Genomic DNA, 26,984 nt, shown 5'->3' on the forward strand with positions numbered 1-26,984 from the left:
AAGGAGAACCTGGTGGAAGTTTGAGGCCGAGTTCATTTCTGGTAGCATGGAAAAACAACAGCATTTTGGAGCAAGTCATGGGTTTGACAGCGCTGGATAGATTTTTAAGGACTGCCAGAAAGGGGAGAGAATATTTCTCATAACAAATCAGATGCCCAATACCCAAAGTTTTGCCACCCACAGGCTCAGCGCCAGCTCCACTCCCAAAATCTTCAACATTACATTCGCAAACTCTTTCCAGAAACCCCTCCAACCAAAAACATATGGATATGGTTCATTGGACTCCCGACACTGATCTTCCACCCCTGGAAAAAAACAGCTCATCTTTGACCCCATCATATGAGCCCTATGCACCACCTTAAACAGTATGAGACGAGAATGATTTATCCTCCACAGAGTCTCACTCCACACCCCAGCTTGCATCACCTCTCCAAACTCCTCCTACCACTTGTGCTGGACCTCCTCCACCAGGGCATCCTCCCTCTTTATCAGCTCCCCATATAGATCTGACACCTTGCCCTTGCCTATCTCATCCTCAGACAGCAGCGTGTCCTGTAGTGCTGGAGGAGGCAGCTGCGGGAACGAGCCCACCTCCTTCTTCAAGAAGTCCCTCATCTGCAGGTACTTGATCCCATTCCGCTTCTCTATAAATGCAGGTCTTCAGTACAGCCAAGAGCAAAATAACGTATCAAAGTTCCGAGTGCAAGGTTGGAGTTAGGTAACTGGCAAGATCAGTGATGTGGAAGGTAGACGTCGTCTGTTTCCCTTTGCTTTAAAAAATGGAGCACCATGGTGTCACAGTGATTAGTTAGCACTGCTGCTGCCCAGCGCCATGGACATGAGTTCAATTCCAGCCTTGGGTGACTGTCTGAGTGGAATTTGCACTTTCTCCCAGTGTCTGTGTGCGTTTCCTCTGGATGCTCCGGTTTCCTATCACAGTCCAAAGATGTGCAGGCCACGCTAAATTGCCCCTTAGTGTCCAAAGGTTAGGTGGGGTTACTGGGTTACGGGGATGGGGTGGAGGTGTGGGCTTAGGTAGGGTGCTCTTACAAGGGCTGGTGTAGATTCGATGGGCCGAATGGCCTCCTTCTGCACTGTAAAGTCTATGATTCCACAGCAAATACACCTCCTCATGCTCCTCCAATTCCGCCAACTTACCCCCCAAAAACAGGTCCTGAAAATATTCTATCCCCAACTGCCCCCACCCCCAAAACCTCGCAACCAACCCTGACGGAACAAACCTGTGGTTGCCACAAATTAGTGCCCACAGGGTCATGCCTGCCATCCTACAGTGCTCCTGACATTGATTCCACACCCTTAATGCTGATATCACCATCAGGCTCGTGGAGTACCTGGCTGGCTGGAACTGAAGAGGCACCAACAATAGCACCCTCAGACTGGTCCCTTTATACATAGCCTCCTCCACCTATCTCCACACTGACCTCTCCTCCACTGCCCACTTCCGAACCATTGCTATGTTCATCACCCTATAATAATTCGGCAGATTCGGGAGCGCAGCAGCAGCCTCCTCCTCCCCCCACCCCGGCCTATCCCTTTCCAAAAACACCCTCCTGGTCCGGGGAACCTTACCCACCCTCACAAACCCCAGTATCATCCTATTCACCCTACTAAAAAAAGACTTGGGCACGAAAATCGGGGGATTCTGAAACATGAACAAAAACTACGGCAACATCGTCCTCTTTATCGTTTGGACCCTTCCATCCAACGACAAAGATAACACATCCGACCTCCTAAAGGGAGGTAGGATTCTCACTGGTTTTTGTCTTTCTATAAAATAAGTGAGATAGATGCCTGATACAGTATGGGAGGAAGCTTGCCCCTCCTCAGAATCTCTTTGTACATCTCCAATAACATGGGCACCAACTCCAACCCAAACCTTTTAAAAACTATGCTGGGAACACGACCAGGTCCGGGGCCTTCCCCGACTGCATCGTCCCACACAATCCATTACCTCCCTCAGTCCAATTGGAATCCCCAGCCCCTGCACCCTCACCTCCTCCATTCTCAGGAATTCCAGCCCACCTAGAAACTGTCTGATGCTCTCATCCCCTGCCGAGGACTCCGAACTGTACAATCTCTGATAAAAATCCTCAAACACCATTTTTAGCTCCTCTGGCTCCATTACCAGTTTGCTCCCCCCACCCCCAAATCCCTAATCCGCCCGCGAGCTTCCTGCTCGCCTTCCCCCATACTCTTACACTGCCCGTCTGGCCATGCACAGTTGTCCCACCACCTCTCTCATTGACACGAGCCCAAACTCCATTTGGAGCTTCTGTCTCTCCTTCAGCAGCTCCTCCTTTGACGCCATCGAGTATCGCCAATCCACCACCAGAATGGCCTCCACCAGACTCACTGCCCTGTGAACCATAATCAAAAAGAAAAATCCCCTAAACACTGCCTTCAATGCCTCCCACAACGTAACTGCAGAGACCTTCCCCTTCTTATTATGCTCAACAGAGTTGATCTTCTCACAGATCTTATTGGCCAATAACCCTAAATCTAACCTTGACTGCTGCGTCTGGAAGCTTGCCCCCTCCTCCTGCAAGTCCACCCAGTGCAGCGCATGGTCTGACACCACGATCACCGAATACTCGATTCCAACCACCCCAACAGAGCCTTGTCCAGGACAAAACATATCAATCCGGGAGTACCCCCTGTGAACATGCAAAAAGTACGAAAATTCCTTCACACTCGTCCTCAAACTGCCATGGGTCCGCTGCCCCCATTTGATCCATAAATCCCAAGGACTCCTTCGCCATTGCCGACACCCTCATAGACCTGGGGCACAACCGGTCCAGCCTAGGATCCAGCACCGCCTTAGAATCCGCCCCCCCCCCCCCCAACCGCGCGCGCGCGCGCCCCCCCCCCCCCCCCCCCCCCCCCCAGCCCCCTCAATGATGAGCTGGTACGTGTTCAGGCACGGGATCTTTGCCAGGACTGGCCTCATAAAGTCCGCATCGTCCCAATTTGGGGCATAAATGTTCACCAGCGGATCGACTTCCGGTGACGGCGGGTGGGAGGCAGCCGCACACTGGAGGGCTCCCGTTCGGGAACAGAATTTCCGGGGTCTTAACTCCTGGTCCCAGGGACAATGGAAGCTGCAAAAGCTGTAAAAAGGTACAGTGAGGAAAAATGTCCAAGTTGGGGAAAAAACGGCCATGAAAAAAGTCTGCCGGGGAGTGGACAAGTCAGCGCGGGGACTGCAGGGAAAACCGAGGCTGGGGCACCAGGGGAGGCCGCATTGCTCATGGCAGAAGAAATTACCAAGGTGATTGCCGTGGAACTTGAAAAACAGTTCACAAAGCACATGGAAGCGATGAAGGAGATGAGGGCGGTATTGAAAGTGCTGGTGGAGGAGGCGATTGCCCCAGTGAGGGCAGCGGTATCAAGCACAGCGGCAGAGGTGCGGGAGCAAGGTGAGACACTGAAGGACGTGGAAGAGGCATTATCGCAGCACAGAGATCAACTCACCTCGATGGGGAAGGAGCTGCGGTGGGTGATAGAGACCAACAAGGGTCTGCGAGCCAAAATGGAAGACCTGGAAAACATATCCAGCCAGCAGAATCTGAGGATCGTGGGTCTGCCCGAAGGGGTGGAAGCCCGAGGTCGATGGAGTATTTTGCCACAATGTTGGTGGAGCTATTGGGGGAGGGGGACAATCCCTCTCGATACGAACTGGATCGGGCTCATAGGTCGTGGAGGCCTATACCAAAGGCGAGTGAGCCGCCAAGAGTACTAACTGTTTGTTTCCGTAGGTACAGCGTGAAGGAGAAGGTCCTGTGCTGGGCAAAGCAGAAGCGGGAGGTGCAGTGGGCTGGAGCTTGTATACGTATATACCAAGACTTTACGGTGGAGCTGACCAGGAGGCGTGCTGCCGTCAGCCGGGTGAATAAGGCACTGTACAACAGCAAGGTGCAGTCATAGTGTATCCAGCTAAGTTGAGGGTGGCCTCCAAATCCAAGGACGTTTATTTTGGGACAGCAGAAGAGGCAGAGGGGTTTGCGAAGGCAGAAGGACTGGCAGAATTGAGAATTGGGACCGAGAGCGAGTCTTGTACCGATGTAGCCTCATGTAACTTTATTTTTTTCACTGCGTGTTGGTGTATGTACTAAATGAGTCGACGGCTGTATATTTGGATAAGGGAAGAGATGGGACTTTCATTTGCAATAATGGTTCTTTGGCGCTTTGGTGGAAATGCTGGGGTTGTGTACTAAAAGGGATTTCTTGGTTTTCCTGGGACCGGGCAAGGGGGAAGGAGACCCAGGCGGGGGCCTCCACTCTGGCCAGTGAATGGGAGTGAGGTGGGGGGAGGGGCTGCGGCATCGGAGCCTGGGAGAACAGGTTTTGGTGAGTCTAGCCGGGGTGAAAGTTTGGGGGAAGGAACCTGATGATTTAGGCAGCTAGGTTCGATGTGGACTGCACTCGATGCAGGGAAGCTAGAAACAGGCGTCTAACACTGGAGAAGATCCAACATTGTTTTATTCAACGATAGAACTGATATACATATTCAACTGTGGGTTGACACTATACTGAACTGACTGGAGACCTTGTAGTAGCCTGACCAGGCTTACTAGCTACCGCATGGTATTTGCACTTGCTAGCTCGTGGACTCTGACTGGCTCAGTGGCTGGGTCCTGAGAGAATGGGAAACCTAGTGCCCTCTGGCTTTATAGTGGTAGTGTCCTGTCTGGTGATTGGCTGCACTGTGTTGTGAACGTACTGGTCATCCTGTGTGTCAATCACTGCCTGTCTGCATCTCATTATATACATGAGTGGATATTATGACAGAACCGAGGCTGGGAGGAGGAGTTTACAAGAGGAAGTGGAGGGGACGAATTTGTGTGTGTGTGGGGGGGTGGGGGGGCGGTCTACAATTCATGGGTGTCATTCACGGTACTCTTTTGGGGTTTGGATGGCATTGAATATTAGGGGGGGGCGGGAGGGTGGACTATATATGTCAATGGTGATCATAGGCGATTCCTGATTCCTTTTTCTGATTTCTTTTCTTCTTCTCCTTGGGGGGTTTTGTTTTATTTGATGCTTATATTGTAATGCGGGCCGTTGTTTTGGGGGGGGGGGTTGGAGGATGGGATCGTTGTTGTTAATAAGGGGATTTGTTTACTGTTTGTTGGTTGGGTGTAAATCTTGAAGATAATGTGAAAATGGAGAATAAATTTTAAATTAAATAAATGTTCACCAACACCACAGTCTTCCCGCTCACCATCACAAATCTACCCCCAGGGTCCGCCACTATGCTCCCCACTGCAAAGGACACCCTCTTACCCTCTTATTAACTAGCACTGCCACTCGCCTCGTCCTCATATTCATCCCAAATGAAACACCTGTCCCACCCATCCTTTCATAAGAACATAACATAAGAACTAGGACCAGGAGTAGGCCATCTAGCCCCTCGAGCCTGCTCCGCCATTCAGTGAGATCATGGCTGATCTTTGTGGACTCAGCTCCACTCTCCGGCCCGTACACCATATCCCCGAATCCCTTTATTCTTTCGAAAGGTATCTATCTTTTTCTTAAAAATGTTTAAAGAAGGAGCCTCAACTGCTTCACTGGGCTTCCGGTATCCTCTGCACTTTTTGCTTTACCACTCATCTTAGTGTCGTCTGCAAACTTTGACACATTGCACTTGGTCCCCAACTCCAAATCATCTATGTAAATTGTGAACAACTGCGGGCCCAACACTGATCCTTGAGGGCCCCCTCTAGTTACAGGTTGCCAACCAGAGAAACACCCATTTATCCCCACTCTCTGCTTTCTGTTAGTTAACCAATCCTCTACCCATGCTACCACTTTACCCTCAATGCCATGCATCTTTAGTTTATGCAGCAACCTTTTGTGTGGCACCTTGTCAAAAGCTTTCTGGAAATCCAGATATACCACATCCATTGGCTCCCCGTTATCTACTGCACTGGTAACGTCCTCAAAGAATTCTACCAAATTAGTCAGACACGACCTACCCTTTATGAACCCATGCTGCGTTTGCCCAATGGGACAATTTCCCTCCAGGTGCCCCGCTATTTCCTCCTTAATGATAGATTCCAGCATTTTCCCTACAACCGAAAGCTTACCGGCCTATAATTACCCGCTTTCTGCCGACCTCCTTTTTTAAACAGTGGTGTCACGTTTGCTACTTTCCAATCCTCTGGGACCACCCCAGAGTCTAGTGAATTTTGATAAATTATCACTAGTGCGTTTACAATTTCCCTAGCCATCTCTTTTAACACTCTGGGATGCATCCCATCAGGGCCAGGAGACTTGTCTACCTTGAGCCCCATTAGCTTGCCCAATACTGCCTCCTTAGTGATTACAATCATCTCAAGGTCCTCACCTATCATATCTTTATTTCCATCAGCCTCTGGCATGTTATTTGTGTCTTCCACTGTGAAGACTGACCCAAAAAACCTGTTCAGCTCCTCAGCCATTTCCTCAGCTTCGTCATATCCGCCATCTTCAAATTAGTCTTTTGCAGAAACACAACGTTTGCCTTCAAACTCCTCAAATATGCGAACACGGACCCACTGGGACTTCTGGTGGCGGCCATGAAAAGGTTGTGGAAGCAGAGTCTTTGAATACTTTCAAGGCAGAGACGGATAGATTCTTTATAAGCAAGGGGGTGAAGGTTATCGGGGCAAGAGGATGCAGATTTGAGGTTATTATCATATAAGCTATGATATTATTAGGAGCGTCACGGTGGCTGCGGTCTATGGCGCCGAGGTCCTAGGTTCAACCCGGCCCTGGGTTACTGCCCGTGTGGAGTTTGCACATTCTCCCCGTGACTGCGTGGGTCTCACCCCCACAACCCAAAGACGTGCAGGGTGGGTGGATTGGCCACACTAAATTGCCCCTTAATTGGAAATAAATAATTGGGTGCTCTAAATTTTTTTTTTTTAAACTATGATATTATTAAATGGTAGGGCAGGCTCAAGGGGCTGAATGGCCTACTCCTGCTCCTTCTTTGTATGTTCACAATCCTCTATCATGTTCAGCTAGTGAAATAAATACGTTATTCTGACGCAAAATCATCTCGATAGCATAATATCCAGGACATCACAAGGAGGATTTTATTGTCACATGGACCTTAAAACATTAAGGTGATCTTTAACTCTGTTAAGTTACTAAGTGAACTCTTGACGAGCTATTCTGGAAACTGGGAAATGATTCTTCCTCCTTTACGCACCTGGCCTAAGATAACATTGGTGTCCATGGACTACCATTGGATTGGTCCATGATTATGCTTGGCAAAGTACTGCAGTGGTTTATTGTTGCCTACTGCAGTGATTTATTGTTGCCTTCTGCAGTGTGGCTGTCCAGGAAACTCTCCCTCTTTTACAAACTGCCATCAGGCATATTGAAAAGATTTACAGGTTGATAATCAGCCTGTTTGGCCACCTTATGAACACATCTTCCATTGCCATCAAGCACTGAGGTGGGACTTGATCCTAGAGATCCTGGCACAGCGATAGGGGTACTATCAGTGCACCACAAATTCCACAGGCAATGGTTAAGCCAGCTATATATCATACAGATCTTCTATTCATGAATTCATGAGAAGGTGAGTAAAAGGACACCTTGTGCAACACAATGATCAGTTGTTCAGGAGCTGAAAAAATAGTTGATTGTTTGGGACACAAGGAGCATGACTGAAATTTAAAAAAAATCTTCTTTCTTCACATCACAATGTGTTCCTTTTATTCTATCTCTTTCTTACTCCAATAACTTTCCTCCATCTTTAATTTCCTTTTCCTTCTTCCAGCTATACATCATTATACACATGTACTATCAGCTCAGTTACCTGTGAGTTATAAGATTCTATGTTCAAGTCTGACTTCGACATCTTAGGCACAAAAATTGACATTTTGAGGAAGTACTGTAACCTTTGGAGGTGAATGTGGTGTATTTTGGATGAGACATTAAACCAAGGTCTAATATACCTGCTTGGGTAGATTTCATAGAATCCCTACAGTGCAGAAGGAGGCCATTCAGCCCATCGAGTCTGCACCGACCCTCTGGAAGCACACTTTACTCAGATCCACTCCTCCACCGCAATCCTGCCTGACCCACACATCTTTGGACACTGCAGGGAGATTTAACATGGCTAATCCACCTAACCTGCCCATCTTTTCACTGTGGGAGAAAACTGGAGCACCCGGAGGAAACTTTCCCACACATGGGGGTACATGCAAACTCCACACAGGCAGTTACCCACGCCTGGAATCGAACACAGTGCGAACCACTGTGCCACCCATGAAAGATCACAATGCACTTTTTGAAGAATAGCAGTGGAGCTATCCCCAGTGCCCTGGCAAATATTTATCCCACAAGCAACATTACAAAAAAAGATATCTGGTCATCATCACATTGCTGTTTGTGGGAGTTTGTTGTATGCAAAATTGGCTCCCCTGTTTCTTACATTACAACTGTGATGGCACTTCTAAAGTACTTTCGGATGTAAAATGCTTTGAGACGTCCAGTGGTGGCGAAAACCACTTTATAGATGCAACGCCATTTTTCTTTTCAATTCAATAAATTTCAATTTATTGGCTCCACCCAATTTTCTCCCTTGTCCCTGCATTATATCTTCCTTGATATCCTTATCAATCCATTTGTTTCCACGCCCTGGTTTCCTCCATCCCTCAGGTCTTTTATTAACTCTTCCCTTTTCCCCCTTTTTCAAGAATCATAGAATTTACCGTGCAGAAGGAGGCCATTCAGCCCATCGAGTCTACACTGGCCCTTGAAAGAGCACCCTACTTACTTCCAAGCCTCCACCCAATCCCTGTAACCCCAGCTAACCTTTGGACACCAAGGGTCAATTTAGCATAGCCAATCCACCTAACCTGAACATCATTGGACTGTGGGAGGAACCACTGTGCCATTTGTCAAGGAAAGTTATGTTTAACTTACTTGCTTGAGTTTTTGGATGAGGGAAAAGAGAGGGTTGATGGAGGGTAATGTTGTTATGTATGTGGTATAGATGGATTTTCGAAAGCATTTGATAAAGTGCCTCAAAACAGACTTGTAAGTAAAGTTAGAACTTATTCCATGAACAACACTATTACCATATTACAGCCTCACAGCCCATTTCTCTCCATTGTGTTCTGACTGGTTCCCCATTAGCCAATTGCTCATCTCTCTAGAACTGCCCATGGGAATGCTGCCCTTGTGACGTCACCGACGACGCCCGTTGACCCTGTCTGCCCAGTCCTCACTCTCGATGAAGATGGCGCAAAGATTGGGAACGGGCGGGATGAAGGTTAGCAGAATCTTGGCGGCAGCCAGCCAGGCACAGGGGCAGAAAGCAGGTGAGATGGAAAAAAACAAACCCACAACACCAAGGACGAATAATCACCACACAAAACTGAAATGAACCGATGCGAAGGTACAAGGAAGGGAGCTGACATTGACCATCGCAGAACGGGGAGACAAAGGCACGCGCTCCAGCCCCATTTAAAAAAATAACCGTTAGCGGGAGGGGTTCGTGCCGCAGACAGCGCTCCAAAGTTTAAACGAAACGGCGGCTGGGTGCGAGGCACGGACATAGTGGATGGGGAAGCTGTCGGGGCTGACATCTGAGGTCAGGAAAATGACCAATCTTATTCACATGCTTTGAAGCTGAAGCTGAATGACCCTAATATAAAAACGGTTTCCATGAACCCGCCCTCATCTCATCCCATGATTAAAATGTGCAAGAGATTATTGAAACAGCATTGTAAACTTTGCAAGGTTTTGACGACTGCCAAGAAGAAAGATCAGACATCCTTGGAATAATATATATGTACATGTATGGTACACAGACACACAAAGTGAACACAAATGCATGTGAGGGGAAGAAATTAGGGCAGCACAAGTGGCTAGCACCGTGGCTTCACAGCAGCAGGGTCCCCGTTCGATTCCCCACTGGGTCACTGTGAGGAGTCTGCACGTTCTCCCTGTGTCTGCATGGGTTGCCTCCGGGTGCTCCGGTTTCCTCCCACAGTCCAAAAGATGTGCAGGTTAGGTAGATTGGCCATGCTAAATTGCCCTTCGTTTCCAAAAAGGTTAGGAGGGTGTCGTGTTAAGCACAGTAAGATAACACGGGCTGCAACTGGATGCAGTTTTACCTGAGAGACACTCCACACCTTGAAGTTAGTTCAATATGATTTATTGAACCTGTCACACAGTTAGCTCAATCCTCTGTGCGTTTGACTCTCTGCTAACTTAGTGTGATGAATCTGTCTGACTGAACCAGACTAGCTCTTAGCCACATGCTGTAGGAGTTATATGATCTGTCCACCCTGACTCACACTGTAGATGCCACCCGTGGAAAGAGGTGGAGTGTGAGTGCCTCGTGCCTTTTATAGTGGGAAACCATCCCCAAGTGTTCTGCCTGCTGATTGGTTATGTCCTGTTCTCTGTATTCATTAGTTGTCTATTTGTATCTCATTATGTGCATGTCTGCAAATCATGACATCTCCCCTTTTGAAATGTTTTTCTATGGCCTATCTGAAAGTATTTACCTGTGTAGGCTAAAAAACTAACTTATTTACATACAGTAGCAGATGGGAACATATAGACATGTAAAAACAGGTGTCTAAGGTACGAAAACAGAACATAGCAAACAAAACAAGTGTTCATAAGTCCAGTCTCTGGGGCTTGCGTCTGATTCTGGTCAACCGCTGGAGAGGTGGTAATGGGGACGACGGCGCCTTGATAGGCTGGATTGAAGCCTGACTGGTGGCCTCATGGTTCGAGGTATCAGGAGGTGGCACAATAACGGATGGAAACAATGAAGAATGTGGTTGCGGGCAGGCAACTGTGCACAGTGCCCGTCTGTTGCGCCGCACAACAGAGCCATCAGCCATACGCACAACATACGATCGGGGACCAGCCTGTCGAACAACAACAGCTGGAGCTGACCAACCTCCATCAGGTAGCTTGATCCGAACAGCATCCTCCGGGGATAGCACAGGCAAATCAGTAGCCTGAGCATCATAGCTCTGCTTTTGCCGGTCCCTGAGTTTCTGCACCTTCTGCAGAACCGGGAGGTGATTCAGGTCAGGCACGTGTATGTTAGGCCTGGAAGAGTCGTCCGCAGGTCCCCGTTCATCAGGAGTTGAGCTGGTGACATGCCGGTAGACAGAGGGGTTGCCCTGTACGCAAGCAGCGCAAGGTTGATGTCAGAAGCAGAATCCGCAGCCTTGCAGATGAGCTGCTTCACTATGTGCACCCCTTTCTCAACCTTCTCGTTGGACTGCGGGTAATGCGGGCTGGAAGTGACGTGATGAAACTGATATACCTGGGCAAATCCTGACCACTCTTGGCTGCTGATAAAGGACCGTTGTCACTCATGACATGCCTGGAGAACGTCTCCTTACAGGCCTTGATGACAGTCTTGGATGTGAGGTCCGAGAGCTTCACAACTTCTGGGAAGTTAGAAAAATAATCAATGATTAACACATAATCATGACGATTGGCATGAAAGAGGTCGATGCCACCTTGGACCACGGGGAGGTCACGATTTTGTGCTGCTGAAGCGTCTCCTTGCCCTGTGTTGGCTGGATGTTGAGGACCATATTCGAGACTAATCCCAGGCCAGTAGACAGCCTGTCTGGCCCTGCGCCTGCACTTCTCGACACCCAGATGTCCCTCATGGATTTGCCGGAGCACCAAGTTCTGGAGACTGAGTAGAATGACAATGCGGTCCAGCTTGAGGAGGATGCCATCAACTAACGTCAGGTCGTCCTTCACATTGAAAAATTGAGGGCACTGCCCTTTTTGCCAGCCATTGCCGAGGTGGCGCACGACACTCTGCAGAAGAGGGTGTTTGGCTGTCTCCTCGGGAATGCGAATCATCTTTTCATCCGACGCCAGGAGGTTGCTGGCCCACAGCTGCACCTGTGATTCGATCTGTTGGACGAATGCCGGTGGGTCAGCAGGCAAGGTTATGGAGCAGGACAAGGCATCCGCAATAATAAGCTCCTTGCCAGGCATGTACACGAGTCCAAAGTCATACCTCCGGAGTCTGAGGAGGATGCGCTGCAGCCGGGGCGTCATGTCGTTCAGGTCCCTTTTTTTAAAAAGTATTTTTGTTAAGGTTTTGAAAAATTGTTCACAATAAAACAGTAGTAACAATAATAACAAAACAAACTAGAGTGAACATCAACACAGTGCAAAAAGAGAATATACAATAACAATTAAATAGACATTACCCCACGCGACTCAGTCTTCCCACACCATCCCAATGAAGCACCCCCCCCAACGGATTGCTGCTGCTGACATTTTAATTTTCCCGGAGAAAGTCGACGAACGGCTGCCACCTCCGAGAGAACCCTAGCGTGGACCCTCTTAAGGCAAACTTTATTTTCTCAAGGCTGAGAAGCCCAGCAATGTTGTTAACCCAAGTCTCTACACTCGGGGGGCTTCGAGGTTCGAGGCCCTCCACATTAATAAAATCTGTCTCCGGGCTACTAGGAGGCAAAGGCCAAGACGTCGGCCTCTTTCGCCCCCTGAACTCCTGGGTCTTCTGACACTCCAAAGATCGCTATCTCTGGACTCGGCACCACCCGTGTGTTAAGCACCTTGGACATTGCCCTCGCGAACCCTTGCCAGAACTCTCTATGTGGACATGGTTTGCAGGGCTGCCCTTGCACCTCATACAACTGTCTTCTACCCCAAAAAACTTGCTCATTCTCGCTGCCGTCATGTGTGCCCGGTGGACCACCTTAAATTGAATTAGACTGAGCCTGGCACATGATGAGGAGGAATTAACCCTGCCCAGGACCTCTGCCCACAGACCCGCTTCCAACTCCTCACCTAGCTCCTCATCCCACTTGCCCTTGAGCTCCTCCACCGGGCTTTCCTCCGCCTCCTGTAGTTCCTGGTAGATATCCGACACTTCCACTCCCCCACCCAGGTGCCGGAGACCACCCTGTCCTGTATCCTCAGTGGCGGCAGCGTCGGAAAGGCCACTACCTGTTTTTTCAGGAAGGCTCGTACTTGCAGATATTTAAAGGCGTTTTTTGGCAGCAGATTAAATTTGTCCTCTAGCGCCTTCAAACTGGGAAAGCTTCCGTCTGTGAACAGATCTCACATCCTTCCTGCCCTCTGCCAGCTCTGGAACCCACCATCCATCCTACCCAGGACAAACCTGTGGTTGTTACATATCGGGGTCCAGACCGACACTCCCTCCACCTTCTTGTACCTCCTCCACTGTCCCCAGATCTGCAGTGTCGCCACCACCACCGGACTTGTGGAGTAACGGGTCGGAGAGAATGGCAAAGGAGCCGTTATCAAAGCTCCCAGACTAGTACCTTTACATGACGCCGCCTCATGCTGCCCCCTCCCCCTCCCCCCCCACCTCCCCCCGGACTGCGCTCCAACAGCGATCTCCTTACTCGCGGGGTCTTATTCTCCTACACAAAGCCCGAAATGATCCTACTCACCCGCTTAAAAAAGGCATTCGGGATGAAGGTGGGGAGGCACTGAAAGACCAACAAAAATCTGGGGAGGACAGTCATTTTCACGGTCTGCACCCTCCCTGCCAGTGACAGCGGGAGCATGTCCCACCTTTTAAAGTCCCTTTCCATTTGCTCCACCAACCGGGTCAGGTTGAGCCTGTGCAGGGCATCCCATTTCCTGGCCACCTGGATACCCAGATAACGAAAACTTTTCTCTACCATCTTGAGCGACAGCTCTTTCAGTCTCTCCTCCTGCCCCTTGGCCTGGATCGCAAACAACTCGCTCTTTCCCATGTTCAGTTTGTACCCTGAAAAACTACCAAAATCCCTCTGCATCCGCAGAACCTCCCCCATCCCCTCCACAGGGTCCGAAATGTACAGGAGCAAATCATCCGCGTATAGCGAGACCCAATGTTCCACCCCCCCCCCCCCGAACCAGTCCCCGCCAGTTCCTCGAGGCTCTCAGTGCCAAAGCTAGCGGTTCTATAGCTAGGGCAAAGAGTAACGGGGAGAGGGGACACCCCTGCCTCGTTCCCCGGTGAAGCTCGAAGTACCCCGACCTTAGCCGGTTTGTACATACACTTGCTACAGGCGCCTGGTACAGAAATTTCACCCAGCCAATAAAGCCCTCACGAAACCTGACCCTCCCCAGTGTTTCCCACAGGTACTTCCACTCCACCCGGTCAAAGGCTTTCTCTGCATCCATCGCTGTTACCACCTCCGCCTCCCCTCCCTCTGAGGGCATCATAATATTCAAAAGTCTCCGGACATTGGTATTGAGTTGTCTGCCTTTAACAAACCCAGTCTAGTCTTCCTCTATACCTCTGGGACGCAATCTTCAATTCTTGTGGCCAGAATCTTAGCTAGCAATTTGGCATCCACGTTTAAAAGCAAAATCGGCCTGTATGACCCGCAATGTTCCGGGTCCTTCCCTCGTTTAAGAATGAGTGAGATCAAGGCCTGTGACATTGTTGGGGGAAGGGCTCCTTTCTCTCTAGCGTCATTGAAGGTCATCATCAGGAGTGGGCTCGATATTTCCGAAAATGGCTTATAGAATTCTACCTGGTAACCGTACGGCCCCGGGGCTTTACCCGATTGCATGCCCTCTATACCCTTGACAATCTCCTCCAATTCAGTCGGGGCTCCCAGCCCCTCCACTAGGTCCTCTTCCACCTTTGGAAACCTCAACTGGTCCCAAAGTTGCCTCATCCCTTCCGCTCCCGTCAGGGGCTCCGACTCGTATAGTTTACTATAGAACTCCTTAAAGACTCCGTTCACCCCCCCGGATCCAAGACCATGTTACCCTCCTTATTCTTTACTCCCCCGATTTCCCTGGCCACCTCCCTCTTTATGTCCCCTGGCCGCCTCCCTCTTTATGTCATTCAGGTCCTTGTGAATAATGTGGACCAGAGGCCTGTGGTCCGTCTTGACAGTGAACGTCGGCAGGCCGTAGACATAATCGTGGAACTTGAGAATTCCAGGAAGCAGGCCCAGGCATTCCTTTTCAATTTGGGCATACCGCTGCTCAGTGGGTGTCATTGCCCATGATGCGTAGGCAACCTGTGCCCAGGATGAGGTGTCATCGCGCTGGAGCAACACCACGCCGATGCCGTCCAGGCTCGCATCTGTCGAGATTTTTGTTTCCCTGTCAGGGTCAAAAAATGCTAATACAGGTGCAGTGGTGAGCTTGGCTTTAAGCTCCAACCACTCTGCTTGATGAGTCGCCTGCCACTCAAAGGCAGTAGACTTTTTTACCAGGTGTGTGAGGCCAGATTTGGGATAAACTTGCCCAAGACGTTTACCATGTCTAAAAAACGCCGTACCGCCCTCTAGTCTTTAGGGGTCTTCATGGCTTTGATGGCCTTGACCTTGTCTGCGTCCGGGCGCACACCCTGTTGAGATATCTGGTCACCTAAGAACTTAAGTGCCGACATGCCAAAGCAACACTTGGCCCTGTTCAGCTTGAGGCCATTGGCTTGGGCACGGCGGAATACCTGCTGGAGATGAGAGATGTGCTCTTCGGGGGTCGTGGACCATATGATAACGTCATCCACGTACACACAAACCCCTTCAATGCCCTCCATCATCTGCTCCATGATTCTATGGAAGATCTCCGAGGCTGAGACAATGCCAAACGGCATACGATTGTTGCAGTACCTGCCAAATTATGTGTTTAAGGTGCAGAGCCTTCTGCTGGACTCATCCAGCTGGATTTGCCAGAATCCCTGTGACGCATCTAGCTTTGTGAAAAAATGGGTGTGTGCCATCTCACTTGTGAGTTCCTCCCGCTTCGGATGTGGTAGTGTTTCCACATTATATTCTGGTTGAGATCCTTGGGATCAATACAGATGCGCAGCTTACCCGAAGGATTTTTCACACATACCATCGAACTGACCCATTCCGTCGGTTCCGTAACTTTAGAAATGATGCCCTGGTCCTGAAGAGCCTTGAGCTGTGCCTTCAGGCGCTCCCTCAGTGGAGCCGGGACCCGGCTTGGTGCGTGGACCACAGGCATGGCATCAGGCCGTAACAGGATCTTGTACCGATATGGCAGAGTGCCCATCCCGTCGAACACATCCGGATACTGAGCTAGGTTGTCGTCAATGCCGGCTTGAAGATCCCTGTTGGGCGAGGTCATTGTGTAGACCCGCTGCACAAGTTGTAGCTGCTTGCATGCCTGTGTGCCGAGCAGGGAGGCCCTGTCTGGCTTGACGATCTCAAACCGTACCCTTGCGTGATTGTTCTTGTTGAAGACGAGCAGGTGGCAGGATCCCAGTGCTGTGATGGCATTGCTGTTATAGTCCAGGAGCTGGCAGGCTGCAGGAAGGAGCTTGGGTGGCTTCTTGATGTGGTTGACACACACCTGTGTCCAGCTTGAACTGGATTGAGCAAAGACTTACTTGCAGCACCGCTCGCTATTCGTCTCCAGAATCCACATTGACGATGGACAGGCGTCGTGATGATGTTGGTGAGGCATGTTCACGTGTGGTAATGATGCCCACATGGTAGGGGGACTCCAGGTCCGTTGTACTGCCAGGATCAGAATCCTGTAAACCTTGCTGTACACTCCTAACGCATCTGCGTTGCAATTGGGAGCGCTGGCCCTTGACTGGTGGTGCAGACCTGCACACGGCTGCATAGTGTCCAGGCGTCCCGCAATTTAAACATCGCCTGCCTCTTGCAGGCAGTGTCTCTTTAAGTGACGGTGCCACAGTTTGGGCACATCATGACGTCATTACGTTCCATGCGTCGTCGCACATGCGCAGTGCGGTCGGCAGACGTTCGCACCTGCGCAGAGTGCTGATCGGCAGCTTCATCGTCCCAGTCGCATCGTGCATGCGTGGGGCTCCGGGAAGAGCGCGCAAAATGGCCGCTTTCATCAAGGCTGAGGCGCTGCATCCGGGGAATGGCCTGCACACACTCTGCCTCGTGGGAGGCAAGTTTCTCCTTTTCAGCCGATTTATATTGGGAATACCAATTTTTGAAGTGCTCATGCACTGTACATGTTTCAATCGTGACTGGCAGGGTCATTTTCTTGATTTTTAAAAGCTGCTCTCTCAGATCAATTGCACAAAGACTAAAGTTGTGTACAACTGTGGCTTTATTACAGTCAGATGCGAGGCCTCCTGCTGCAGCTGGTGAAATGGCAGGGCACTGGATGTCATGCATATTTATACAGTTCTCCCTGGGCGGAGCCAGCCGGCAGGAGCTACCGGCGAACCTGTAGTGCAGGTCCTACCTTAAATCTCCTATTACAGTGGATCACCACATTCACCCCCTGTTAAAAATGAGTCCGGCGGGCGTGACGTGAAACTATATACAATTAGTGGAATTATGTACAGTGGTAGGGAAAGAAAAGTCCATGTTGACTGTCGGAGTCCGTCAAAGGTTCAGCCGGTCCGGTGCTTTGGTGCTTCGTTGGGATCGGTGTAACGGTGGCAGCGAAGTCGGTGCTGGCGGTGCTGATGCTGGCCAGTCATCGGGGAACTCCGGGAGCGTGCAGAAGTCCTCTTCGTCCTCTTGTGTGGAATAGGGGAGGGAGGGTGGTGGTCTGATGGTGTCAATTATGGCGGTGCTGTGGGAGGTGGGGGGTGCGCATTGGTGGGGGTGTGTGTTGGGGTGGAACCCGAGGGTGCCAGGTTCCTGAGTGACACAGTATCTTGGCGGCCGTCAGGGAACTCAACGTAGGCATATTGAGGGTTGGCGTGGAGCAGGTGAACCTTGTCCACCAAGGGGTCCGCCTTGTGGAGTCGGACGTGCCTCCGGAGAAGGACCGGTCCTGGTGCAGCGAGCCAAGTCGGGAGCGACACACCGGATGTGGACTTCCTGGGGAACGTAAAAACACATTCATAGGGTGTGTTATTAGTGGCGGTGCACAATAGTGACCGGATGGAGTGCAGAGCGTCAGGGAGGACCTCTGCCAGCGAGAGGCTGGGAGGTTCCTGGACCGTAGGGCCAGCTGGACGGCCCACCAAACCGTCCCATTCTCCCGTTCTACTTGCCCGTTTCCCTGGGGGTTGTAGCTGGTCGTCCTGCTGGAGGTTATACCCCTGCTGAGCAGGAACTTACGCAGCTCATCGCTCATGAATGAGGATCCTCTGTCACTGTGGATGTAGATGGGGAAACCGAACAGAGCGAAGAAGGTGCTGAGGGCCTTGATGACGGTGGCACACGTCATATCGGGGCATGGGATGGTGAAGGGGAATATGGAGTACTCATCAACCACACTGAGAATATACGTGTTACAGTCGGTGGAGGGGAGGGCCCTTTGAAATCCACGCTGAGGCGTTCAAAGGGGTGGGAAGCCTTCACCAGGCACGCACGGTCTGGCCGGTAGAAGTGTGGCTTGCACTCCACACAGACCTGGCAGTCCCTGGTGACTGTGCTTACTTCCTCGACGTAGTAGGGCAGATTGCGAGCTTTGACCAGATGGCACAATCGGGTGACCCCCGGGTGACAAAGGCTGTCGTGTAGGGCCCGGAGTTGGTCCACTTGTGCGCTGGCACATGTACCTCGGGAGAGGGCGTCTGGGGGCTCGTTGTGTTTACTGGGGCGATACAAGATCTCGTAATTATAGGTGGTGAGCTCGATTTTATCATTTTTGTTCTTGCCCCGCTGAGTGTTATTGAACATGAAGGCCACAGACCGTTGGTCCGAAAGGAGAGTGAATCTCTTACCGGCCAGGTAATGCCTCCAATGCCGCACAGCTTCAACAATAGCTTGAGCCTCCTTCTCGACGGATGAGTGTCGAATTTCAGAGGCATGAAGGGTGCGGGAAAAGAATGCCACGGGTCTGCCTGCCCGGTTTAGGGTGGCGGCAAGGGCGACGTCTGAAGCGTCGCGTTCTACTTGGAAAGGCAGTGACTCGTCCACTGCGCGCATCCCGGCCTTGGCGATGTCTGCTCTGATGCGGGCGAAAGCATGTTGTGCCTCGGCCGCAAGGGGGAATTGGATGGACTGAATGAGTGGGCGGGCCTTGTCCGCATAGTTTGGGACCCACTGAGCGTAGTAGGAAAAGAACCCCAGGCAGCATTTGAGGGCCTTGGGGCAGTGGGGGAGGGGAAGTTCCATGAGGGGGCGCATGCGCTCGGGGTCGGGCCCGAGAAGACCATTTTGGACTACATAGCCGAGAATGGCTAACCGGGTCGTGCTGAACACACACTTCTCTTTGTTGTCGGTCAGGTTGAGAAGAGTGGCAATGCGGAGGAATTTATCGAGGTTGGCATCGTGGTCCTGCTGGTCATGGCCGCAGATGGTGACATTATCTAAGTACGGAAAGGTGGCCCGCAAACCGTACTGGTCGACCATTCGGTCCATCTCTCTTTGGAAGACCGAGACCCCATTTGTGACACCGAAAGGGACCCAAAGTAAGTGGTAGAGGCGACCGTCCGCCTCGAAGGCAGTGTATGGCCGGTCCGACTTCCGGATGGGGAGCTGGTGGTCGGCGGATTTCAGGTCAATTGTTGAGAAGACCTGGTACTGCGCAATCTGATTGACCATATCAGATATGCGTGGGAGGGGGTACGCGTCGAGCCGCGTGTACCGATTGATGGCCTGGCTGTAGTCCACGACCATTCTGTGTTTCTCCCCAGTTTTAACCACTACCACTTGGGCTCTCCAGGGGCTGTTGCTGGCCTCGATAATACCCTCCTTAAGCAGCCGCTGGACCTCGGACCTGATGAAGGTCTTGTCCTGGGTGCTGTACCGTCTGCTCCTAGTGGCAACGGGTTTGCAATCCGCAGTTAGATTTGCAAAAAGGAAGGGGGGATCAACGGTGAGGGTCGCGAGGCCGCAAACTGTAAGGGGGGTAATGGCCTGCCGAATTTGAGGGTGAGGCTCTGGCGGTTGCACTTCCAGGCCCAACAGGAGTGCGGCGCAGAGATTAGGAAGGACATAGAGGCGGAAGTTACTAAATTCTACGCCCTGGACCGTGAACAAGTGTTCTGCCTGCTAATTGGTTATGTCCTGTTCTCTGTATTCATTTGCTGCCTGTTTGTATCTCATTATATGCATGTCTGCATATCATGACAGAGGGCTTATTGGGTTACGGGGATAGTGTGGAAGTGGGGGCTTAAGTGGGTCGGTGCAGACTCGATGGGCCGAATGGCCTCCTTCTGCACTGTATGTTCTATGTTCTAAATTATCTGACTTGGAATTATTGAGATATACTTTAAGTAACATCTTCCTTACATTATAACACAAGTGGTGATAACTGATCCCTATCCTTCACCTGATCTTGGCTCTGAGTCAGAAGAATGAGTTCATTTCCACTGCATAGACTTTTTTCAATGTATTTTTATTGAAATTTTCAAGTTTAAACAAATATTACAACAAAGAAGGAAAAAAGAAAAAGCAATCGGGATCAATGCAAAGACTAGTACAGAACAGGAGTCATTGCAAGCAGAGGAACAAGACAGGATGAGTTAGGAACAATATCTCTAATATGTTCCCTTCACAGACACAAGGCCTGCCTGTGCCAATACAAGATACGGTCAACAGCACAGAGTTAAATCCATCACTTCTTCAAAAGAAAAAAAATCATGAAAACCCCATTACTAAGGAAGAATTACATTGTACCTCACAACACAATTCAACCCCATGCAGGCCCAGAACTTGTAAACCAGGATAACCAACGGTACTGACCATCACACCCACATTATACATTTCCGTGTAGGAAGTAAAAATTTACATCACGCAGACAACAACATGATCAACAGGCAGAAGTGTCCAGGATAACGAGTGAGATGCAGGCAATCTTCAGGATAAAGGCATCTTAACTGAAGCACGAAGAAAGCAAAGATCAAGGATGAGACAGGATCAGCAAACACTCTTCAGGATCTATCAAGGATCCCAACATTCGAAGCATGAGACACATTACTTCCAACATCTCGCCAGAACCCAGGCGGTCAACAAACCTCGGTTCCGTCCGGGATTGATGACTCAACCAGTTCGGCCCCTGCCAGGCTTCCGGACCGGTGCAGGACAAAAGAGGACCAGTGATTGGAAGGCCAAACTGACCCCAAGCCTCGAAGACAGGATAAACTGTGCTCCATCAAATTCAAGGGACAGTGCTCTCTATTGCGAGAACCTCCTCGTGCGCCTCGATCGCTTCCATAAAAACACCCGCAGCCGTTGGAATTGTGCCTTGATGACATGTACCACAAAGCCAAGATTTTCAGCCAGAACACCATCTTCGTTGGCAGCCATCATCTGTCTGCTCAATAGCAACTGTGCCACTGAAGGCAGGGCCCCACTCCAACCACCATGAACAAATGAGGATTTGAACCAGGCAAACCCTAACATCGATCCCCTCAGGGCAAGCTTAATCTCGAGCCGGAGAAACCCAGCCATGTCACTGATCTACACCCCCGACTTCTGGGGCTCCGTGTCCATCCATGTGAATAAAATCCGTTTCTGGGCTTCCAGGGAGGCAAAGGCCAAGACACCACCCTTACCTTCAATACCTCCAACATGTCAGCAAACCCCTGTTAGAGTCCCCTAAGCTTCGGACATGCCCAAGAGATATGGACATGATTCGCAGGCCCACCCGCACACTGCCCATACTTATCCTCCACCCCATCAAAGAATCTACTCATCCGGGCCAGTCATGTGCGCCCTATGGACCACCTTCGGCTAAGCCTGGCACTCGACGGTGCATTGACTTGCCTCAAGGCTTCCTCCCACAACCCAGCCTTCAGCTCCCCACCCAGCTTTTCCTCCCACTTTTGCTTCACCTCCCCTATCGGGGCTCCCTCCCATTCAATCAGCTCCTTCTAAATCTCCGATACCTTCCCCTCCTCCACTCCCATTTTCAACACTTATCCTGTAGCCCCTGGGGTGGCAGGTGCGGGAAAGTCAGTACCTGCCTCTGCACAAAGTCCCTCACCTGCAGGTCATGGAACCCATTCCCACCGGGCAGCTCAAACTCCTCCTCCAACTCATCCAAACACTGAAAGGTGCTGTCAATAAACAAATCCCCAAACCGCTCGATCCCTGCCCGCTTCCACTCACGGAACCCCCCTGGAACAAACCGGTGATAACCACAGATAGATGCCCCCTCCAGCCCCATGTGCTGCCGCCACTGTACCCACACACTTGGGACAACCACTGCTACCGGGTTTGTAGAGTACCTGGCCGACGAGAATGGCAGAGGTGCCGTTAACAGAGTCCCTACAGGAGGCCGCCTCCATCCGCTCCCATACCGACCCCATCCCCACTACCCACGCCCTGACCATCACTATGTTTGCCACCCAGTAAAAATTTATAAAGTTCGTAAGGGCCAGCTTCCGCCCCCTCCTTCCTCTCTCAACCTTGCTCCAGCAGCACCTTCTTCACCCACGGTGTTTTACCCGCCCACACAAATCCTGAGATCACTGCGTTCACCCTCCTAAAAAACGCCTTGGGAATAAAAATGGGGAGGCTCTGAAACACAAACAAGAACCTCAGGAGAACTGTCATCCTCACCATTTGAACACTCCCCGCCAATGATAACGGGAGCGCATCCCACCTCCGAAAGTCCCCCTTCATCTGCTCTACCAACCGAGCCGAATTTAACTTATGCAGCTGCTCCCATTCCCGCGCCACATGAATGCCCAAGTACCGAAAGCTCCCCCACTACCATAAACGGCATCTACCCAATCTCTTCTCCCGCCCCCTCGCCTGGATCGGAAAAATCTCGCTCTTCCCCATGTTCAATTTATACCCCGAAAACCAGCCGAATTCTTCTAAGATCCTCATAATCTCCCCAATACCTCCCAGTGGGTCCAAAATTACAGCAGCAAGTCTTCCGCATAAAGCGCGACCCTATGCTCCAACCCCCGTACTATCCCCTGCCAGTCCCTTGACGCTCTCAGCACCATCGCCAGTGACTATAGCCAAGGCAAAGAGCAATGGGGAGAGTGGACATCCCTGCCTCGTTCCCCAATGCAGCCTGAAATAATCCAAGCTCACTTGGTTTGTCCGCACACTCGCCACTGATGCTTGATACAGCAGCTGGACCCAATCCAGATATCCCTGTCCATACCCAAACCGCCCCAGTACCTCCCACATATAGTCTCATTCCACTCGATTGAAGGCCTTCTCCGTCTCCATGGCGACCACCACCTCCACATCCCGTCACTCGGGGGGGCACCTTTATCGTATTCAATAATCTCCCAATGTTGGCCGACAAATGCCTCCCTTCACAAACCCCGTTTGGGCCTCCCCTATCACCCCTGGCACACAGTCTTCAGTTCTCCAGGGCAAGATCTTAGCCAATAAATTGGCGTCCACAATTAGTAATGCGATCGGCCTATAGGACCCCACACCATTCCGGGTCCTTGTGCCTTTCTAAAATCAAGGAGTTTGAGGCCTGCGATAACATCGGAGGGAGCACCCCTGCTCCCTCACCTCGTTAAACACCTTCACCAGCAGAGGCCCCAGGACACCCACAAACATTTTGTAAAATTCCACTGGGAACCCATCCGGGCCCGGGGCCTTACCCATCTGCATTGCCTCAAGCCCCTCCACCATCTCTACCAGACCAATGGGGGCTCCCAGCCCCATCACCAGGTCCTCCTCCACCCTCGGGAATTCCAACCCCTCCAAAAATCACCTCATTCTCTCCACCCCAGCTGGGGGTTTGGACTCATACAGCCTCCTGTAAAAATCTCCAATTACCCCATTCACCCCCACCAGGTCCAAGACGGTTCCCCCCTTCACCCCGTCCTTCACTTTTTCGATCTCCCCCGCTGCCTCCTGCTTCCTCAGTTGATGCGCCAGCACCCTGCTCGCCTCCTCACCATATTCATAGACCACCCCCTTCGCCCTCCTTAACTGCCCTAACACCTTCCCTGTGGATAAAAGCCCAAACTCCATCTGCAGTCTCCGCCACTCCCTCAACAGCTCCACCTCCGGGGCCTCCAAATACCTCCTGTCCACCTGCAAGATCTCCTCCACTAGCCTCTCCATTTCCGCCCGTTCTGCCTTCACCCTGTGTGCCCGTATAGAGATAAACTCCCCTCTCACCACTGCTTTCAGTGCCTCCGAAACCTCCCCTGTGTCGTTCAGCTCCACAAATCCTCGAATGACCGCCCTCGCACACTCTCAAACCTCCTCATCCGCCAATAGCCCCAAATCCAACCTCCACTGTGGGCACTGACCCCCTGCCTGTTTACCTGCAAGTCCACTCAATGCGGCGCATGATCCGATACAACAATTGCCAAGTCCTCCAAACCGACTACCCCTGCCAACAACGTCTTATCCATCAGGAAAAAGTCGATTCGGGAGTACACCCTGTGCACATGGGAGAAAAATAAAAAGTCCTTCACCCGTGACCTATCAAACCTCCACGGATCCAACACCCCCAAGTACTCCATAAACCCCTTCAGCTCCTTCGCTACCGCCGACACCCTCCCGGACCTCAACTCGACCGATCTTATCAACCGATGCGAGTCCAGGTCAGGGATCTTCCCCAACATCCGCCTCATGAACTCCACATCGTCCCAGTTTGGAGCATAAATATTCGGCAAGACCACCGGCAACCCTTCCAATTTCCACTCACCATAACATATCTCCTCCCAGAGTCTGCCACTTTACTCGACACTTCAAAAGCCACCCGTTTATCAATCAATATTGCTACACCCCTTGTCTTTGAGTCTAATCCAGAATGAAATACCTGCCCTACCCACCCTTTCCTAAGCCTAGTTTGATCCCCAATCTTCAAGTGTGTTTCCTGCAAAAAAGCCACGTCCGCCTTTATGGTGCCATACACTTTTACCAACCTGTTGGTCTTTTCCAACGCCGACCGAATGAGAGCCTGGCCTCTTACATCGACTGCTTCTGCTTCTCAAATTTAGTTGCTAAGATGCCAGTAAGCACTTCAGCTGTTAGTGGAATGGACGGCACCACCCTCCGCCGTTTTCTCCACAGAAGAGCCCCAAATATTGGGGGTTACATGGAGAGACAGTGGCATAGTGCTATTGTCACTGGAATAGAAATCCAGAGACCCAGGATAATGATCTGGGGACCACGGCAGGTGATGGAATTTAAACTCGATAAAATATCTGGAATTAATGTCTGGATGACTGTGAAACCATTGTCGATTGTTGGAAATACCCATCTGGTTCACTAATGTCCTTTAGGGAAGGAAATCTGCCATCCTTACCCGGTCTGGCCTACATGTGACTCCAGACCCACAGCAATGCCCTCTGAAATGGCGTGGCAAGCCACTCAGTTGTATTCAACAGCTACAAAAACACAAAAAAGAAATGAAACTGGAGGGACTACCCGGCATCGAACCAGGCCCCGGAAACGAAAACGGCAAAGCCAGCCCTGTCGATCCAGCAAAATCCTCCTTACTATCATCTGGGGGTTTGTACCAAAGTTGGGAGAGCTGTCTCACAAACTGGTTAACCAATAACCTGACATAGTCACACTCACGGAATCATACCTTATGGACAATGTCCCAGCCACCTCTATCACCATTCCTGGGTATGTCCTGTCTCACCGGCAGGACAGACCCAGCAGATGTAGCGACACAGTGGTATACAGTCGGGAGGGAGTTGCCCTCGGCGTCCTCAACGTCGACTCTGGACCCCATGAAGTCTCATGGCTTCAGGTTAAACATGGACAAGGAAACCTCCTGCTGATTACCACTTACTGACCACCATCAGCTGATGAACCAGAACTCCTTGTTAAACACCACTTGGAGGAAGCACTGAGGGTGGCAAGGACGCAGAATGTGTTATGAGTGGGGGGGTTTCAATGTCCATCACCAAAAGTGGCTTGGTAGTACCACCACAGACCGGTGGCCGGGTCCGAAAGAACATAGCTGCTAGACTGGGACTGCAGCAGGTAGTGAGGGAACCAACAAGAGGGAAAAACACCAATCAGCCTGCTGCAGATGCATGTTCCATAACAGTATCGGTAGAAGTGACCAGCACACAATCCTTGTGGAGACAAAGTTCTATCTTCACATTGAGGATACCCTCCATCGCGTTGTGTGGCACTACCACCCTGCTAAATGGGATAGACATCGAACAGATCTAGCAAATCAAGACTGGGAATCCATGAGGCGCTGTGGGCCTTCAGTAGCAGCAGAATTGTACTCAACCACAATATACAACCTCATGGCCTGGCATATCCGCCACTGTACAATTATCTCCAAGCCAGGGGATGAACCCTGGTTCAATGAATAGTGCAGGAAGGCATGCCAGGAGTAACATCAGGCATACCGAAAAATTAGTTGTCAACCTGGTGAAGCTACAACACAGGACTACTTGTGTGCCAAACAGCATAAGCAGAAAGTAATAGACAGAGCTAAGCGATTCCACAACCAACGCATCAGATCTAAGCTCTGCAGTCCTGCCACATCCAGCCGTGAATGGTGGTGGACTATTAAACAACTCACCTAAGGAGGAGGCTCCACAAATATTTCCATCCTCAAGATGGAGGAGCCTAGCACAAACATGCAAATGACAAGGCTGAGGCATTCGCAACAATATTCAGCTAGAAGTGCCGAGTGGATGATCCATCTCTGTCTCTTCCGGAGGTCCCCAACATAACAGATGCCATCGTCAGCCAATATGATTCACTCCACATGATATCAAGAAACGGCCGAAGGCACTGGATACTGCAAAAGCTATGGGTCCTGATAATATTCCGTCAATAGTACTTAAGACTTGTGCTCCAGAACTTGCCGCGCCGCTAGCCAAGCTGTTCCAGTACAACTACAACACTGGCATCTACCCGGCAATGTGGAAAATTGCCCAAGTGTATCCTGTACACAAGAAAGAGGATAAATCCAACCCAGCCAATTACTGCCCTATCAGTCTACTCTCCATCATCAGCAAAATGATGGAAGGAGTCATCAACAGTGCTATCAAGCGGCACTTACTCTACACAATAACCTGCTCACGGATGCTTAGTTTGGGTTCCGCCAAGGTCACTCAGCTCCTGACCTCATTACAGCCTTGGTTCGAACATGGACAAAGGAGCTGAATGTCAGAGGTGAGGTGAGAGTGACTGCCC

General features: G+C 50.8%; 1 protein-coding gene across 1 annotated transcript in view; it reads left to right on the forward strand.

The window, feature by feature from the left end:
* The first annotated feature begins 9,206 nt into the window (after positions 1-9,206).
* The window catches only part of LOC140384899 (cytochrome c oxidase subunit 6A, mitochondrial-like), a 112,351-nt gene continuing 94,573 nt past the window's right edge, over positions 9,207-26,984 (forward strand). Inside the window, exon 1 of the mRNA XM_072466819.1 lies at positions 9,207-9,341. Coding sequence (XP_072322920.1) covers positions 9,254-9,341 — 88 coding nt within the window. The 5' untranslated portion in view covers positions 9,207-9,253. The remainder of the gene's footprint in view (positions 9,342-26,984) is intronic.

The sequence above is a fragment of the Scyliorhinus torazame genome, chromosome 10, assembly GCF_047496885.1.
Source record: "Scyliorhinus torazame isolate Kashiwa2021f chromosome 10, sScyTor2.1, whole genome shotgun sequence".
In the NCBI taxonomy this organism is placed as follows: domain Eukaryota; kingdom Metazoa; phylum Chordata; class Chondrichthyes; order Carcharhiniformes; family Scyliorhinidae; genus Scyliorhinus; species Scyliorhinus torazame.